At 42.2% G+C, this 19,554-nt stretch overlaps 1 protein-coding gene across 5 annotated transcripts in view; it reads right to left on the bottom strand.

The window, feature by feature from the left end:
• RABGAP1L (RAB GTPase activating protein 1 like) overlaps nucleotides 1-19,554 on the bottom strand; it is a 302,720-nt gene that overhangs the window by 259,419 nt on the left and 23,747 nt on the right. For all 5 annotated transcript variants that reach the window (XM_064148105.1, XM_064148106.1, XM_064148102.1 and 2 more), the window contains exons 4-10: nucleotides 17,878-18,088; nucleotides 15,933-16,107; nucleotides 14,654-14,814; nucleotides 13,720-13,830; nucleotides 6,314-6,380; nucleotides 4,437-4,539; nucleotides 2,987-3,153 (exon numbers count right to left, since the gene is read on the bottom strand). In XM_064148105.1, coding sequence (XP_064004175.1) covers nucleotides 2,987-3,153; nucleotides 4,437-4,539; nucleotides 6,314-6,380; nucleotides 13,720-13,830; nucleotides 14,654-14,814; nucleotides 15,933-16,107; nucleotides 17,878-18,088 — 995 coding nt within the window. The remainder of the gene's footprint in view (nucleotides 1-2,986; nucleotides 3,154-4,436; nucleotides 4,540-6,313; nucleotides 6,381-13,719; nucleotides 13,831-14,653; nucleotides 14,815-15,932; nucleotides 16,108-17,877; nucleotides 18,089-19,554) is intronic.

The raw sequence follows: 19,554 nt of genomic DNA, 5'->3' as shown, positions 1-19,554 counted from the left end.
TTCCTCTGAGTTACAACTCTGAAGTCAATTATTGTTCAGTCATACACAGTGATTAAAGCATTTGTGGAGAATTGTATCAAACAGGAAACTAATGATTGTACTAAATGAGCCAGCCCACAACATTGTGCTCTTGGATTTCTGTGCATTTTGCCTAACCAGTTAAAATAAGGGTATATTAAAAACATATTAAAGCCATCAAATTAACCATGGAAAAGGAAAATATCACAATTAAGTCAGATAATATTCCATTTGTTTAAAAAAACAAAACTATGATAAAGGTGGAAGGCTCCAGGACACCTTCACTGGAGATGCACATGACCTGCTGACTAGCACCTGCAGTTTCAACAAACTGGTGACACTGAAGCTTAAATCAAGGCTGCATGGAGTGACACAATATAAATTATTGTATCCTCAGAAAGCTTCCCTATTGTATTTTAGGTTAGTCAATCAGATTTCCTTCACTTAAAGCTGACACTCCCTGGAAGCAGTGGCTCCAGTGATCAGTCAGTTGTGCTGATTGAAATTCTCCTCAAGTCACCTTAATGAATTTTGGGGTGTAGACTTAGATGCCCTGCACTTTGTCACAGTCAGAAGGATGACAATAGAGCTGTGGTCTCTGTTTCAGTTCTCACAGAGCACCATTATCAAGCCATTACAAAGTACTTGGTTAAAGCAATCGAGGACTGATGCCACTAATATTTGTAAGCATTACTTTTATTTTTGAGGGAGTAAGATAACAGAATCATAGAATCAGCCAGGTTGGAAGAGACCTCCAACATCATCCAGGCCAACCTAGCACCCAGCCCTGGCCAATCAACCAGACCATGGCACTAAGTGCCTCAGCCAGGCTTGGCTTCAACACCTCCAGGGACAGCGACTCCACCACCTCCCTGGGCAGCCCATTCCAATGCCAATCACTCTCTCTGCCAACAACTTCCTAACAACATCCAGCCTAGACCTCCCCTGCCACAACTTGACACTGTGTCCCCTTGTTCTGTTGCTGCTTGCCTGGCAGAGGAGCCCAACCCCACCTGGCTACAGCCTCCCAGACAGCAATGAGGTCTGCCCCGAGCCTCCTCTGCTGCAGGCTGCACACCCCCAGCTCCCTCAGCCTCTCCTCACAGGGCTCTGCTCCAGGCCCCTCACCAGCTTCATTGCCCTTCTCTGGACACCTTCCAATATCTCAACATCTCCCTTGAATTGAGGAGCCAAGAACTGGACACAGCACTCAAGGTATGGCCTCAGCAGTGCTGAGTACAGGGGCAGAAGAACATCCCTTGTCCTGCTGGCCACACTGCTCCTGAGCCAGCCCAGGATGCCATTGGCTAACTCCTGCCCACCTGGGCACACTGCTGCCTCATCTTCAGCTACTCTCTAACAGCACCCCCAGGTCCCTCTCTGCCTGGCTGCTCTCTATCCACTCTTTCCCCAGCCTGTAGTGCTGCTTGGGGTTGTTGTGGCCAAAGTGTAGAACCCTGCACTTGGCCTTGACTGGACAGGGCTGGGTCAGACTGGATGAGCTTGGAGGGCTCTTCCAACCTGGCTGATTCTACTGCAGTGCAAACTGTCCAGCTGATAACTAGCTAAATGGAGACTTGCTACAGGCCACGTAGAGAGATCCTGTCACCCATAACCCGGATCTAATCTTGTAGAAACAGGCAAAGATTGAAAGCATTTCTTTCTCAAAAATGTGAACAGCTTTTCTGAAGTGTAGAGCTGGAAGAAATGGATCAGTTTTCTCAGGAATGAGAGGCATATATGTTTGTCACATTATAAGGAATGCAAAGAAGAAAAAGAAAGCATCCAAACTCCTCAGCCTAAAAATGGTACAGTTGTAGGTAACTTCAAAGGAAAGCTTCACTGATTATAGCTAAGTCTCATCCAGATGAGAATATAACATATTCAAGTGGGTTTGCTTTAAAATGTAGATAACCTCCACATTTGCAGATGAACAGTTGGTTTGTCTCAGATTTTCTTCCATCCTAAATTGCTGTGTTAATCCCTAGCAGAGTACAGAAACAGCTTTGCATGAGATTTATTTACTCACTAAGTATTAAACACAGCAGCACTTTGTCACATAATATCCACAGACCTATTACTGTACCTCACAGGAAGGTGACATCTCAGATACTCACAACAGGCTCAGAAAAATTCAATTACTGCTCTTTGGTTTCATTAGTCAAAGATCACAGGGCACTACTCCAATACAAGTGGTACAGTTTGCCTCTCTGCTGCTCACTTTTTGGACCAATACCACAGTGCAAATCTTTGGAGAAAGCAGGTGCACAGCTGCTGCAGGAATATGCAGTTGTGTATCATCCTACCATGATAACAGGCAGAAACAGACACTCTGTATACTTCATCCACTGCCCAAAGGATAACCCAACACATAGCCATTGAACAAAACATTTCCAGAGGAGATGGACTGGATCCAGAGGAGAGCCACTGTGCTAGTTTGAGCCTAGCAGGGATATTTTAGTGAGAGGAATTGGATGCTAGGCTGTGAAAAGGAAACAGTGGTGATGTCTACTTCACTCATAGGCTTGCTGAGATGGATAAAAGCAAGAACATAAATATAGATAACAGAATTGCTCTCTGGCCCTGGCTGCATGCACTTCTCTCTCTAACCTGCTGTGTTGGGCTCTTCTGCCAGGCAACCAGCAGCAGAAGAAGGGGACAGAGTCTCAAGGGGAAGGTCTAGGCTGGCTGTTAGGAGGAAGTTGTTGGCAGAGAGAGTGATTGGCATTGGAATGGGCTGCCCAGGGAGTCACCATGGTAGGAGGTGTTGAAGCCAAGCCTGGCTGAGGCACTTAGTGCCATGGTCTGGTTGATTGGCCAGGGCTGGGTGCTAGGTTGGATTGGATGATGTTGGAGGTCTCCTTCCAACCTGGTTGATTCTATTCTATTCTAAAAATACTCCAGTTAGCCTCAAACCAGCAGAGTCCAACAAAACAAAGCTTCTCTTAGGAAAGCAACCATGCAGTACCTGCTTTAGCTTCATGTAAAAGGTCTCGGTGAAGGTTTTCCTGCTGAAGTACCAGAAGCGCTCGTTGGCAGGGTAGACGCGCACCACCGTCTCCAGCAGGAAGCGGACTGGCTCCACCACCTCAGTGACCACCATGTCCACTGCCACAGTCATGAACACACGCTTATCTGAACACAGCAACAGGCCACACACAGCTGAATCAGTCAAAGCTCAAATGTCTCAAAATAATACATCACAACTGAACTGCTGTTCAAATTGAAAACCTTCTCTATACCATAGAATCACAGACTGATTTGGGTTGTGAGGCACCTTGAAGATCACCTAGTTCCAGCACCCTGCCATGGGCAGGGACACCTCCTACACAACCAGGATGCTCAAGGCCTCATCCAAGTTGGCCTTGAACACCTCCAGGGAGGAGACATCCACAGCCTCCCCGGGCAACCTGTTTCAGTATCTCACCACTCTCACGCTGAAGAATTTCTTCCCAATATCCAGCCTAAAACTACTCTTTTCCAGCTTCAATGCTTTCCCTCTCATCCTATTGCTACAAGTTCTTGTAAAAAGTATCTTCCAGGCTTTCTTACAGGCCCCCTTCATGTACTCAAAGGCTGCTTTAAGGTCTCCTCAGAGATGCCTCTTCTCCAGGCTGAACAGTCTCAGCTCCCATAGGCTGTCCCTATAGGGGAGGTGCTACCCTAGGAGTCTCATCTAGGGTAGGGTGTCCCTGCCCATGGCAGAGGGGTTGGAACTAGATGATCCTTGAGGTCCCTTCCAACCCTGACTGATTCTGTGGTTCTATCTGTAATGAACTCATCTTAAAACTACAAGAAATAGAAGAGTTATACCTCCTATTTACACAGCTTTGCTGAGGAGGAAAGGTGGAAAACAACTCCTGCATGGCCAAGCCCAAGTCCCCATAACCAAGGAATAGGCATCAAGACCCAAACGCTAATTTCAAGTCTCTAAACCAGCAACATATAGTTCTATGAAGCATTATTCACATTTCTATGCTGCATATATTTAAGCAGAGAAGTTCCTAGCATGAACTCTGTACACGGGCTTGTAGGGAAAGGACATGGGGCAATGGCTTTAAGCTGGAAGAGGGCAGACTCAGGTTACATTATAGGAAGAAATTCTTTATGCTGAGGGTGTTTATACTGGAACAGGTTGCTCAGGAAGGTCATGGATGCCCTCTTCCTGGAGGTGTTTCAAGCCAGGTTGAACAGGGCCTTGAGCATTCTGGTCTAATGAAAGGTGGCCTTGCCCATGGCAGGGTACTTGAACTATATGATCCTTAAGGTCCCTTCCTACTGAAACCATTCTGTGATTCCCTGATGACTCTTGGAATATAACAGTGCATGCACTCCCACATGTACTATGGTTCCCAAGAGAAAATATATGAACCAAATCCACATCAGGTAAAACAAATTTACAGATGACATTAAATTACCTTTAGGAGTTTCCTCATTAAGTACTAGAAACATGGGTGCATTAGGATTCCACATTCCAGTAATTATATAAGCTTTCCCATCAGAACTCTTTCCCATGGATTCCTAAAAGCACAAGCATATAGGATTCTGTTAGAGCCACAGTTTGAGATCAAAAGTATTGAGCATGGGGAGGGGAAGAAGTTCTAGGAAGTTCAGAGTAAGATTATGTTCACTTTAGAAAACACAATCTAAATAAAGAACATGAAATAATAGATTGAGAAATGTTGTAGGGAAATGGGAGACCAAGAAGAAACACTGGAAGAGGAGAAACAAAGACACTGAAGAGGAGATAGTTTATCAACTTTTTTTTTTTAATGCTAATTATGCTTTTGTTTGCCTCTCCACTTTCTGAACAGCTGAGATGGTTGTTAGGAGAGGAGGAGGAGTTATAAGAAACTGCTTTAAATTAAATTAACCCCATGGTAAAGACAGATCCAGAAAAATACCCAAACCAAACCCAAAACTTAACAGAGTAAGACCTTAACAACTCCAACCCAAAGGCAAATTTGGTTTTTTCCAATCCATAATTACATCTCTGCCAGATTTTTCCCAGAGTGGCTCAGGCATGGACCACAGTTTCAGTCCACAGGAACTTGAGATGTAAAAGGGTCAGATTTCAGGATAATACCCAGACAAAGTCAAAACAGCCACATATGATAAAGTTGATACTAACAGCAATGGCTTTTTTAGCTGGTTAAAATAATCTTAGGCTATACATCTGTTACTTTAACAAGTATTTCTAATAGACCTGCTAGGAATAGGCAGAGTACAAGACCTGCACATATAAGCTATCTCTAGCATCAGGCAAATATCTGCTGCCTGGGGTTTTCTGGGACAGGCCTATAGAGAAACCTCCTCAGAGACAAAAGGAAACTGATATTTCTACTCTGCAATCCAAATCTGCAGTTAAATGCACTTGGAATGCAAATGTAAACAGAATTATAGATAGACTAAACTCAGGAATTCAAATATATAGTCCATAGAGTTAAAAAGATGCTCTATAGATTTATGGAATCCAAGTTGTTACTTGTTATTAATATTATTGTTATTACATTTATTATGAATATTTATTACTCACTTTTCTAATCAAATTATAAAAGTGGAAAATCAAAACACATGTCAGCAAATAAAAGCAGTAGAAACGAGCTAGTAGACTGAAACAGGGAAACAAGAGTCTGACAAGAGGATAGTAGCTATATGATAACTAAATGTTGACAACTAGAACTACCAACTTGAGATGAAATGCAAAATGGGATGAACTATATAGCCACAAAATATCTGATTGGTTTAACTCAAGCACTTCTTGACTTAAAAAAATGGTTTTACTCTTATCCACAGAATGAAAATAAATTGCTGTTATCACAGAAAGGATCAGATTATTTTGTGGCTCTAACAGAAGCAACCCCTACTATATGAAGACTGTAGAAGAGAAGTGAAAACTCCAAACTCTCAGCAAGAATTTAAATTCAAATGAAGCAAACAAAGCAGAGTTTTCAGTGCCACTTTGCCAATGCTCAAATATAAAACCAATTATTTGCTCTCAATTTTTAAGCATAAAGCTTAACACAACCCAGAAAGCTCAGCTACATGTAATAACCAGCTGTGAGCTGGCCTAACCCCTGCTTCACCAACAAAACAAAAACCAGATGCCATAGGTTGACATTAATTGAAATGTTCTGTCCTTTGTATGTAATGAGTTTGTTTCATGTTTGAAGATATAAAACCCAGGATTTAAGAAACAAACCCCAAACAGATGAGAGGTTTGCTTGCTGGAGTTTGTTTGTTTGTTTGAAGTCACTTCTATCTTACTAAACAGGTTGTTGGAGCTAAGTATTACCATGTCTAGTAAATGCATATCACTGTTCTTCACATTTCTTCCAGGGCTTAGAAGCATCCCAAAGCATCTGTAAAGTTAATTTGAAGGGAAAAAAGAGGGGGAAAAAAGGAGGGGAGAGAGGGAAAAAAAAAAAAAAAAAAAAAAAGGATGGGGGAAAAAAAAGAAAATAAAGGAAAATAAAGGGAAAAAACAAACCCAAAAAGGAAAATAAAGGAAAAAACCAACCCAAAAAGGAAAATAAAGGGAAAAAAAAAAACAGAAAGGAAAATAAAGGAAAAAAAAACCCAAGAAGGAAAAAAAAGGAAAAAAGAAACAACCCAAAAAGGAAAATAAAGGAAAAAAAAAACCAACCCAAAAAGGAAAATAAAGGGAAAAACCAACCCAAAAAGGAAAATAAAGGGAAAAAAACAACCCAAAAAGGAAAATAAAGGGAAAAAAACAACCCAAAAAGGAAAATAAAGGGAAAAAAACAACCCAAAAAGGAAAATAAAGGGAAAAAACAACCCAAAAAGGAAAATAAAGGGGGGAAAAAAAGGAAAATAAAGGAAAAAAATCCAAACAAAAAAGGAAAATAAAGGAAAAAAAACAAACTCAGAAGGAAAAAATAAAAGGGAGGAAAAGAAAGAAAAAGAAACATATTAGTCTATTAACTTTCCAAACCACAAAATTATTTTCTTGAACATAATAGCACAGCCACCTACTGCTTCTAATTTAAAAGAAACCTTTCTTCTCATTTTTTTTTTGTCACTGTTATGGCAACACTCAGAAAACATCACAATATACATTATAGAAATGACAATAAAATTCTTTTCTGGAATGAAGATGATAGAAATTTGTGGCTGACCTGTGAACAATCAATTCTTTTTAAAGACAACTTCAGAATATTGAGTTTAAAGATATCAACCATTTCTATACTTCAGTGATGAGATTGGTGAGAAGAAATTCACTCCCTCCAGATCACCTTAAAAATTGCTTTCATACAATCATATGAAAAGCTACAAATCTATCCATTCTATCACACAATGTCCCTGATGTAAAACATCAAATGCCCTTAAAAAATGCAAATTTTCTTCTGTATTATTCAGAACCTTGAATTCCTGAATTCCCAACCAATCATCTAACAAGAATGATCTAAAAGAGTGGCCAGCAGAGCGGTGATTCTCCTTCTCACAGTATCACAGTATCATCAAGGTTAGAAGAGACCTCACAGATCATCAAGTCCAACCCTTTACCACAGAGCTCAAGGCCAGACCATGGCACCAAGTGCCACGTCCAATCCTGCCTTGAACAGCTCCAGGGACGGCGACTCCACCACCTCCCCGGGCAGCCCATTCCAGTGTCCAATGACTCTCTCAGTGAAGAACTTTCTCCTCACCTCCAGCCTAAATTTCCCCTGGCGCAGCCTGAGGCTGTGTCCTCTTGTTCTGGTGCTGGCCACCTGAGAGAAGAGAGCAACCTCCTCCTGGCCACAACCACCCTTCAGGTAGTTGTAGACAGCAATGAGGTCACCCCTGAGCCTCCTCTTCTCCAGGCTAACCAATCCCAGCTCCCTCAGCCTCTCCTCGTAGGGCTGTGCTCAAGGCCTCTCCCCAGCCTCGTCGCCCTTCTCTGGACACGCTCAAGCATCTCAATGTCCTTCCTAAACTGGGGGGCCCAGAACTGAACACAGCACTCAAGGTGTGGTCTAACCAGTGCAGAGTGCAGGGACAGAATGACCTCCCTGCTCCTGCTGACCACACCATTCCTGATGCAGGCCAGGATGCCACTGGCTCTCTTGGCCACCTGGGCACACTGCTGGCTCATGTTCAGGTGGGTATCAATCAGCACCCCCAGATCCCTCTCTGTTTGGCTGCTCTCAGCCACTCCGATACACAGCCTGTATCTCTGCATGGGGTTGTTGTGGCCAAAGTGCAGCACCCAGCACCTCTGTTCTGCTGAGATGCCACCTGGAGTACTGCATCCAGTTCTGGAGTCCCCATTGCAAGAAGGATGTGGAGATGCTGGAGTGTGTCCAAAGAAGGGCCACGAGGATGCTCAGAGGGATGGAGAAGTTCTGCTGTGAGGACAGACTGAAAGAGTTGGGGCTGTGCAGTCTGCAGTAGAGGAGGCTCCCAGGTGACCTTCTTGTGGCCTTCCAGGATCTGAAGGGGGCTACAAAATAGCTAGGGAGGGACTTTTTAGGCTGTCAGGGAGTGACAGGACTGGAGGGAATGGAGCAAAGCTGGAGGTGAGGCCATTCAGCCTGGAGGTGAGGAAGAAGTTTTTGAGCCTGAGAGTGGTGAGAGGCTGGAATGGGCTACCCAGGGAGGTGGTTGAGGCCCTATGGCTGGAGGTGTTTAAGGCCAGGCTGGATGAGGCTGTGGCAAGCTTGATGTAGGGTAGGTTGTCCCTGCCCACAGAAGAGGGGCTGGAACTAGATGATCCTTGTGGTCCTTTCCATCCCTGACTGATTTTATGGTTCTAAGAAAATACTCTCAAGATTTTCAAGAGTTAAAAAATTATTTTTTTTTTTTACTCTTAAAACATTCAGACTTTTGAACTTTATGAATATAGAAGGTCCAAGGTTACTGCAAATGACTTTTATCCTTTTCTCCTTTGAATATACTCCATGATGAATACAAAAATTCATAGATTCACAGAATGGTTTAGGTTGGAAAAGATATGGAAGATCATCTAGTTCCAATTCCTCCTGCCATGGGCAGGGACACCTTCTGCTAGAACAGGTTGCTCAAGGCTTCATCCAAGCTAGCCTTGAACACCTCCAGGGAGGGGGCATCCACAGCCTTCCCGGGCAATCTGTTCCAATGTCTCACCACCCTCACTGGAAAGAATTTCTTCCCCATCTCCAACCTAAATCTCCTCTCCTCAAGCCATTCACTTTTGTTCTAGAACTGCAAGCCCTTGTAAAAGTAAATAGAAATGTAAAATGTAAATGCAAAATAGGACCTTTAGAAGAGGAGGCAAAAAACAACTTGAAAGCAATTGTATCATGAAATGTTACAGAAAAGTGGGATTGTATTTCATATAGGTTTAGGGCTGAGAAGTTTTCTTCTGTACAGTTCAAATCTCTAATCATCAACACCACTTTTTAATTTCTGAATAATACCAACTGGAAGCGATCTTCACAAGCAGCCTGACTCAAACTTCTACCCAAAACTTGATTCAGGCTGCTCAGGGCTTGGTCAAGTTAAGTTCTGTGCATTTCTGAGGAGAGAATAAATGATCTCTTTTGGCAGCCTGCTTCAGCCCTCAGTTCCCTCTCTATTAGCAACAACTGGCGTCAAGTCAGGAATTCCCAGTGAAATAACTTCAACAGAAGCAGAGAATGGTCTGGGTTAGAAGGAACCTTAAAGATTATCTAGTTCCAATTACTGTGCCATCTGCAGGGATATCTCCAACTAGACGAGGTTGCTCAAGGCTCCATCCAACCCTGTTTGGAACACTTCCAGACTTGAAGCCTCCACGGCTTCCTTGGGCAACCTATTCCACTGCATCACCACCTTTGAAGTTGTGTCCATTGACTCCAATCCTACCTCTCTACACCTATAAGAAGAGTCTGGCTCCACCTCTTCCGTATCCTTCCATCAGGTATTCAAACACATTGGGAAGAACCTTCCCATTGCCACCATCTCCAAGCCTGAACAAAAAGCACTTCTGAACACCACCATTTGGCCAAATGAAAATGTAGATGTTTCAGCAAACAAATTTTAAGGAGATTATTTAAATACTCCAAGGTTACCAATGAAGATAGAATCATTTCACAGCTCTCAAGCAAGCACACTGTATCAGGAGCAGAAATATAATAGCAAGCATCATTTCAATAATGTTATTAACTGTGAAAGTCTTAAGACAAGCAATTACTACACTATCAAGTTTGCCCCTTTCCCATTTGAGTATATGATTTTCATTTTCCACCTCATTAAATCTAAACAGTAACTTACATCCATAATTGTATTTTTGCTTCTCCATTCTCCTTCACTACTCAAAGTGGTAAACAAAACAGGAGATAACAATTTTGATTTATCTATAAAGCACAGTGCAGTTCCATGTGAAGGAAGGCAGGTGGGATGCTAGGGCTTGTATTTGACCATATAAGTAAGCTTCTCTGTGAGACTAGGTAAAATGTTACAGTAATCTGACTGCTTTCTGTTCCTGAGGTGGAAACAGCTTTGAAAGGGCTGCAAATTATAGGAGTGGGGAGATCACTAGCTTCTTGGTACAGCTGCTAGAGAAAGATGTAAGGCCTTCAGAGGCAGGCAAAATATTTGTGCTTTGCAGAGGCTCACAGATCCCAGCTCTTGCTGTGCTGTCTCTCTGATGTACACAAGGTCTGATGTCTGCCAGCCAAAAATTTTGGGAATTCCACTTCCAAAAGAGTGGGAGTCAGGAAGACAGGTAACCCCTGCCTCTCACAGAAGCAGTTACTTGGAGTGAGTGGCAGCATTCTGCTACTAAAAGTGTGTCAGGACTTCTGTTTCCACCAAGTTGAAACAGTTGAATGAGTTAAAATGAATTCAGAGCCCTCACTTGCAGAGGAGGTGTATTTTACACAAACACCTCTCAACACATTCAGCCTCCAACTTGAGGAAGCTGAACCACACACCCAGGACTCAAAATGACTTGCACAGACCGTGAGCCTCAGTCTTGCCTTTCTGACATGTTGGGGTTTATGCATTTAACAGCTGGCTACCAAGCAGCTATATGCAGGTGCACTACTATGTTTAAATTCAATCAGTTTCTAGACCTGCAAAAGAAGAACTGAAATTACTCTTTACTAACACATACTTGCAGTTATATAAATGCAAATGCTACCCACGGACAAGGCTGATGATATTAAGATGCTAATAGGTTCTTTAAGAGTTTCCAGTACTACAAAGCAACCAACCACATTTAGCTCATCAGTTCTAAGGTCCTCAGTCTTTAACCCAAGCCATACCTACATCATTCTCTTGTATGACACTTGGTACCATGGTCTAGTTGACTGGATAGGGCTGGGGGATAGGTTGGACCGGCTGATCTTGGAGGTCTCTTCCAACCTGGTTGATTCTATGATGGTAGAATTGGTGTACTGAGAGCCTGTCCCCTCATTTCTCAGAGCAAAAGGCTGTTTCACTCTTCAGAACTACTTTTTATTGCTTTCAATCATTAAGCATAATGTTAACATCTGAGATTTGATACCTCACATTGTGGGTACTGGGTACTGCCATACAAGGCTCAAACCTAGGAGACAAGAATGAACATGACTTCTTTACCTGCTGGGACCTAGATAAAAGCAGGCAAAAGCCAGGTCAAACAGGCCACGAAATTAGGAAGGGACAAAGTAACTCACTTGAGTAACCTACTCTGCCAACCAAACCTAGCCAGATCTGAACACCAGGAAGCAGTGAGTTTCTACCAGAAAAAGATTCTTGAGCTCTTGAGATCAGAGACCAATTTTCTTTAGCAATGACATTTGTTCACGTGATAATTTCCACTCAGAAATACTTCTGAAGACACATTAAATTGCTTAGAAGCTCACTGTCTGATCTAACCTGAATTGGTCTTTTATCCAGGTTTTGAATTTCAAATCTCATTCAGGGTCACTGCATGGAATGCCTAACAAGCCTGTGTATGGCATGGCACTAACTTTTTATACACCATGCTTGTGGTGATAAAAACAACATTTGAACTGAATATCCTAAACCACGGAATAAAAGATCATTTCCAAGGAAGGTCACTTCCTTAGAAGGCTGCACAGGGGGGAAACAACAATCAAGTGCTATTCAGAAATGCTTTTTAAAAATTCATTATTTGTTAAATGAATTCCAAAGCCAAAAGCATTTGAGTTAAAAATACACTGGAAATAGCATTTTATTTTTAAAGCCAGCAAGCAGCAAAACACAATTTTACCACACAAAAGAACAATGATAAAAACTTCTGCCACATCTTCCTTCTCTAAAATTTTAGCATCATGGAATCATAGAATCAAGCAAGTTGGAAGAGAACTCCATCCAGGCCAAACTAGCACCCAGCCCTAGCCAATCAACCAGACCATGGCACTAAGTGCCTCAGCCAGGCTTGGCTTCAACACCTCCAGGGACGGTGACTCCTCCACCCCACTGGGCAGCCCATTCCAATGCCAATCACTCTCTCTGACAACATCTTCCTCCTAACAGCCAGCCTAGACCTCCCCTGCCACAACCTGAGACTCTGTCCCCTTCTTCTGTTGCTGCTTGCCTGGCAGAAGAGCCCAACCCCACCTGGCTACAGCCTCCCTTCAGGTAGCTGCAGACAGCAATGAGGTCAGCCCTGAGCCTCCTCTTCTGCAGGCTGCACACCCCCAGCTCTCTCAGCCTCTCCTCACAGGGCTGTTTCAAGCCTCTCACCAGCTTCATTGCCCTTCTCTGGACATGTTCCAGTATCTCAACATCTCTCTTGAACTGAGAAGCCCAGAACTGGACATGGTACTTTAAATGAAACTTTAGTTTCATTTCTACAATAAGAGCTTGAAAGCAAGTCAAGAGATCAGTGTGAGGGTCTGGGAGGATTGTGGCATTTTCTGCTTGATTCTCCTGTTTATCCTGAGTTCCCATTTCCACTAAAATTGAATCCAACTATTGCTACTCTTTTGCTAAGATTGCCATCTGGTGGCTTTCCTATTTTCAATTAATACATCACCACCACTACTGTAGCACCAAGAGTTTGCTGTTAATGAATATACCAATTAATGGTTAGTCTTCACATGCACAGGCCACTTCTTGTGCAAACACCTTGTTCAAAAGGTCAGATTAGACAGCCCAAAAGGGATCCTCTTCACATCATTCCCAGGAAACACAATATGTGTCATCAACCATACCTCAGCTTTTCACCATCATCTGAAAAGAAATATCAGGATGATGCTCTAACCAAACTACACAAATGAACCCTACTCATCTTGAAGACTCCACAAAAAGCTTGCTGCTTCTAACCATCAGGCTGCATCCAAATCCAGTGTTCCAGTACAGGATCAAACAGATGAGTATGCTCCAAGGATTAACATAATTCACACAACCTTAGCTAGGTAACTTTTCCTAAACAGTGAGATGTTGGTAATGCAAGATTATAATTAATTCATTTTTCACACTACTGAACAACAACAGAAAGCAAAAGCAAAAACCTTTGAGTGTCATAAACATACTAACATCACATTCAAAAGACCAAAAGCCCAGGAATGTTTCAGTCTTAAAAGCTGTTTTGTGTTTTCACCTGAAAAAAAAAAACCCACACTAATACTTCAAAAGGAACTTAAAATTGTACTGCACATCTATAAATTAATTATGCTGCATAATATTCCCTGCGTTATTATTGTGGGGTTTTTTTTCTGTTCCATAACATGCAGGGCAAGAAAAGTACATTAATGTCCTCTCCTAATTTTATAAGAATCTTACCTTTCAATGGCCAGTTCTTTGTTAGAGAGCTGCTGAACTGTAATCACCACCTTCTTCTCTATTCCCTGTTTAAGCTTGAAATATAATTTATCTCTATCTTTTGGCACAGGGCTGCAAGAATAAAGAAATAAGTTTCTTAAGCACAGGTACAGAATATGAACTGTTTAATACAGAGAAGAGAGCAGCAGGCAACTTAAACTATTAATGAACCAGCTCATCTGAGAGATCTTCTCATCCTCTACTCACAAGTTAGTAAACTGGCACTGAAGAAAACCAGACTGTAGCACTTACTGTGCTGCCTGCCTGGGAAATTTATCAGACAAACATGTGCAGAACTGCATGGAGTACTTAGGGGGCTAAAAAAAAACAAACATAAAATGTACTATATATAGGCTGAAGTGAAAAATATACAGAACCTTTTCAGAGAATTAACTCTTATTATCCAATCTCTTCCATTCCAAAAAATCTTGCATTATCTGTTAGGCAAAGAATAGTTTGCTCTCCTGTCCCCTGTAATTCTTAGTTTACATGTCCTAAACCATCAATACAATTTGAACTCCTTAGCTTATTTAAGAAAGGAGAGACTACTAGACTGTATTTACTCAAGTAAATTAGTTTATCAGGCATCCTACTGTATTTTGCATGTACACAGGCCTACCCTGGGCATACCTTTCAGAAGCCAGGTGAAAGCAAAGCAACAGCTTCCTTTTATAACAAATCTCCTTATGAAAAGAGATCCAACCAGTTTTACTGCAAGACAACAGCTGTGCATTCTAAGAATAGCTAGATGCTTCTTTCATAAAATGACTTAGGTTGGAGGGGACCACAGTGAGTACCAACTCCAACCTCACCAGTTGCTCAAGGCCTCATCCAACCTGGCCTTGAACATCTCCAGGTGTTCTTTCAAAGAGTTTCTATGTTCCATTCAGATTACCTAAAGTTCCCTTTTCCATCATCTTCTTTGACTTCTAAGGAAACACTGAAAGTGTACACATCGCTATCCGGAGTAGGAAGAGCAAAGTCCTTCACATGCTCAGATGCTTGTTTGGAAGACCTCTTGAATGCCGTTGAGAAGCTGTATAAAATTCGGCTGACCTGCAGAGAGGCAGAAGAATTCATGATTTTAACCACAACAGAACACCATGGCATGGTGTGCTGCCATGTATCTCCTACAAAGACAGGCTGAGCAGCCCCAGTTCCTTCAGCCTGGAGAAGGCAAGGCTCTAGGGAGGCCTTAGAGATACCTTTCAGTATCCAAAGGGGACCTACAGGAAGGCTAGGGAAGGACTGTTTAGAAGGGCTTGTAGTGATAGGATGGGATGCAAGGGTTTGAAACTGAGCAGGGGAGATTTAGGTCAGACATTAGGAGGAAGCTCTTTACAAAGAGAGTGGTAAAATACTGGAGCAGGTTGCCAGGGATGTGGCTGGAGACGTCCCTGCTGACTGCAGGGGGATTGGACAACATGACCTTTGTAGGTCCCTTCCAAACTGATGCAGTCTGTGAACGTGGGTTGGAAGCTCATCAAATTACTGTCACTTGCCTCTCACACTGAACACAAAGCATGCCTGATTTAAGACAAAACATTCCAGCTGGTGTTTAATCACTAAGCAAATTCAGTACCAGCATCTCCTGTTCCCATTCATGTCACGTTCTCTGCTCATGTAATGCCCACCAAGTTATTCTATACGATGAGATGAGGAATGCAGCTCATTAGCGAACCAGAATAATGCACTTTTCAGGTTGTGCATTTAACAACTTGCAGCCTGCTTTTGCAGATGACAAAAAACAAGACTTCCTCTTTTTCAGCCTCTATTTTTCCACTCTAGGAAATCCTTTTCTCCCAAAGTACCCCACAATTCTTCCAAAAACATCTAGGGCAGAGCACTGGAAAATGATTTTCTGGAGTTCACGAGGTCTATGCTGCAACTTCAGTCTGCAACCTACCCAAATGAGGCCTGAAAAAACAGACTATTTGTCTTAACCTTAGGTTTCCTACATCTTCACATTACAGTGTGCTTTAGAATTTTACTGAAACACTAAAAGACAAAGTTAAATTACATTAGTATTCCCACATGCACGTTCTCTGAAACTCATCATGTATGTGTTCACAGATTTTTCACAGCATTATATACCATTTCCACCTCTGCAGTAACTTCTTGCAACACCACTTGTAGCTTTTTTCACTAGTTCCTGTATAACATCTAATACTTACTGCCTCTTTAATCTCACAGGAGAAGACATGGATCTGGAACTCTTCTGTTCCACAGCTGCTCTCAGTAAATGCAAAACAGTCGCTCTCTGAAGTCCCATTTTGCCCACGCACACAAAACAACACCTTGTAGATTGGGAAAGAAGCTATCTCTGTATTGTTTGATTGATTGATTATTCTGTCAAGGAAAGGAAATGGGATGATCAATGCTCAGTAAAACAAGCAGACCTACCCAAAAGGCTATTCTGCCATCTGATAAATATCTAAACTCTCATTACTACTAAACTCAAGTACAGGAGAGGGGCAGTAGGAGCAGGAATATCAAGCTTTACAAATGTCAGATATAAATGTTTCTGATTGTAGTATTGGTTTGATTCCTTTAACACTCCATAATAACAGACAAATATAGTGGCTCTCAACTGTGCAATAGCAATGACCAGCATTGCTTTGAAATCATTCATGAAAAGCCAAGAGCCATCATAGAAGGATGCAATCTAATTTCCCAATTTAAATGAAATCTTGCCATAACCTCAACAAAATCTCACACGGGGCTGTGCTAGTTAGAAGCAAGCTGGAATGTTTTGGTAAAAGAACTTGATAACAGGCAGTGGAATGAAAAACAATTGTGTCTCCTTCTCTCACAGTTACGCTGAGAACTCTGGGAAGAAGAAGTAAACTTTCTCCATTTTGTCTTTTTCTTCTGCCTTTGCCTTCAGACCTGGTCACATCTCATTAACCTTGTTCCTACTAACCCTGCTCCCTAACCTCTTGGCCGCACCTCTCCTCTTCCTGAGAACTGGGGTAAGGTTGAGAGGGCAAGAGGGAGGTGCTGGGGTGGTTTGAAAGCCCCTCCTGGGGACTCAGGTTTCTGGGAGGGGTTGTGCTTTTGTATTGTTTATCCTTTGTATATTTCTGTATATAATTGTATATAACTGTATATATTGTAAATAGCTGCTTGTAAATTCTGCTAGCTGTAAATAAATTGCTTCATCTATATTCCCAGGGTCCATCTGAGTTAGCTGGGGCAAATACAAAGTGTGGGGGGGCGGGTGAGAGCCCAAACCATCACAGGGGTTCAAAGAGCAAAACAGAAGAAATTTTACCTACTTGCTTGAAGAGCTTTCTCTGCCAGATGATAGTTAATACATAGGTGGAACGCATGAAAAGAAAGGAATCTATCCTCCATATCCCTCAGACTTGGATTTAATACAGCAATGTCTAGAAATACAGACTAGATCAAGTCCTCTCTTCAGCTAACCCAAGGCCTGCAAGACCACCACTGTCTCAACATATTTACTTTGTAGATGATTATAGACCAGGGAGATTTAGAGAAAACAGGCATGATGAGGTCTCCCTTTCCAGTCTATCTCTTATTATCCTATTTGAATGGATGCAGGTAGGAAGGTTTAGAGAAAACAGGCACAAAGAGGTCTCACCTTCCAGTCTATTTCTTATTATCATATTTGAATGGCTGCAGGTAGGGAGATTTAGAGAAAACAGGTATGATGAGGTCTCCCTTTCCAGTCTATCTCTTATTATCCTATTTGAATGGATACAGGTAGGAAGGTTTAGAGAAAACAGGCACAAAGAGGTCTCACCTTCCAGTCTATTTCTTATTATCATATTTGAATGGCTGCAGGTAGGGAGATTTAGAGAAAACAGGTATGATGAGGTCTCCCTTTCCAGGCTATCTCTCATTATCATATCTGAATGGATACAGGTAGAAATGTTTTTGTTGATACTGTATGGCAACAGGTAAGAACAACTATGCACTGCATGGTCAATTTGAATGTGACATTTCTTGCTTCAGAGGAAGTTCTCAAAAAGAATTGTCTCCAAGCACAAACTTTGAGCTTAAATCCAGCAATTCTACCTCCCTGTGCAAGGAACAAAGCCAGAATCCACCTTTTATGTGTTAGCACGCAGACAAAAAACGTATGTATGTTACCTTACAGAGCCTTCTGGAATGTTTGGAACATAAAGTGTTACAGGTAAAGGGGCTTGACTTGAGGATCTCAGGTTTGCCATAGCATGGAGAGCTTCTGATTCATTTCGAGGGGCAGACACCTTGGTGAAACCTAAGTAAGTCAGTTTGTTAAACAAGACACTGTCCTCTTCCAGGGGCTCCAAGGGAGAAGATGGTTGTGGTGCCGAGACTTCTGAAAAGGAACAAAGCATTTGTTTAACCTTTCATCCTTACATCTTGTTTGCTCAGGGAGTTCCAGAACAAAATCACCCACCTTTCCTGAGAATGGACAGGGGAAACAAAAACCCATCTCAGTTGAGTTTTGTCTGGTACAGGGACAAATTCTCTTCTGACTCTTCAGCAGCACTAGGACACATTTTTTTCTTTAAATTTCATTCCCCAGCTATTTTTTTCTTCACTTTGTTTACACCTCCTCCTAGATCCTACTCATCATTTTGCCTGAAGATACCTCTAATGCTCCTCTGTCTTTATCTTTGGAGCTTCTGTAGAATTACTGAATATGGTCTGTATTTCTGCAATAGCTCCATTAACTGCATGAAATCAGTAGGGAGATGGAGAAAACCAAAAGGTATTTCTTTGATCCCCTGCTCAGCAGAAGTGTTCTTTTTCTACTATCACACTACTGTGAAGAGAGAGCTTTAGGGAACTGTGCTGCTATTGTTGTTCTCTGGTAGGCTTTTAAAAAGCTTTTTGACATCTGAGAAACAAGAGCAGAGGTGAAACGAAAATTGTTTAAGTATGGAATCAGAGCAATCCAGTTTGGAAGAGACCTCTGCTGGTCATCTTGCTTTAACTCCTGCGCAAACACAGGGCAGGTTAGATTAGGGCTGGTTTCAGAACTGGATCAGGCTACTCAGGGCCTCGTACAGCTGAGTTTTAGTATCTTCAAAGATCACAGAACCAGAGAATGTTAGGTGTTGGAAGGGACACTGAAAGACCACCCACTCCAACCTCCCTGCCAGAGCAGCAGCATCTAGAGCAGGTCACAGAGGAATGCATCCAGGTGGGTTTTGAATGTCCTCAGAGAAGGAGAGTTCACACAACCTCTCTGGGCAGCCTGCTCCAGTGCTGTCACCCTCCCAGTGAAAAAGTTTTTCCTCACGTTCACACAGAATCTTCTCTGCTCCAGTTGGCATTTGTCCCTGGACAAATACTGGACATCACTGAGCAGAGCCTGGCTCCATCCTCCCAGCACTCACATATTTATAAACATGAATGAGACCACCTCTCAGCCTCCTCTTCTCCAGGCTTAAGAGACTCATCTCCCTCAGCCTTTCCTCATAGAGAAGATGTTCTATTCCCTTCAGCATCTTTATAGCTCAGTGTTGGACTCTCATTCCAAACCTCTCTAAGCAACTTGTCCTGTAATTTCTATTTCTCATTACCATAACTAAATATTTCCATAATGCTTCCATTATAAAGGCTGCAAAATTGAATTACTCCTACTGAGAGGGAGTATACCTACAAATATCTTTGTTCATTCATGCTAAGGGCTGTGTTCAGTTTGAATCACATCAAACAGAGAGTCAGCAAGGTAAGTATGTCAAAAATATGGCATCCATGTAATTAAGAGAAGGCTCACTTCACTATGCCTAAAGTGTATAGCTTATTCTACCACAAAAAGTTTGGGTTTTTTTT

The sequence above is a fragment of the Pogoniulus pusillus genome, chromosome 8, assembly GCF_015220805.1.
Source record: "Pogoniulus pusillus isolate bPogPus1 chromosome 8, bPogPus1.pri, whole genome shotgun sequence".
NCBI classification, from domain to species: Eukaryota; Metazoa; Chordata; class Aves; order Piciformes; family Lybiidae; genus Pogoniulus; species Pogoniulus pusillus.
The sequence above is the reverse complement of the archived record's forward strand: the minus strand, read 5'-3'. Positions and strand labels throughout refer to the sequence as shown.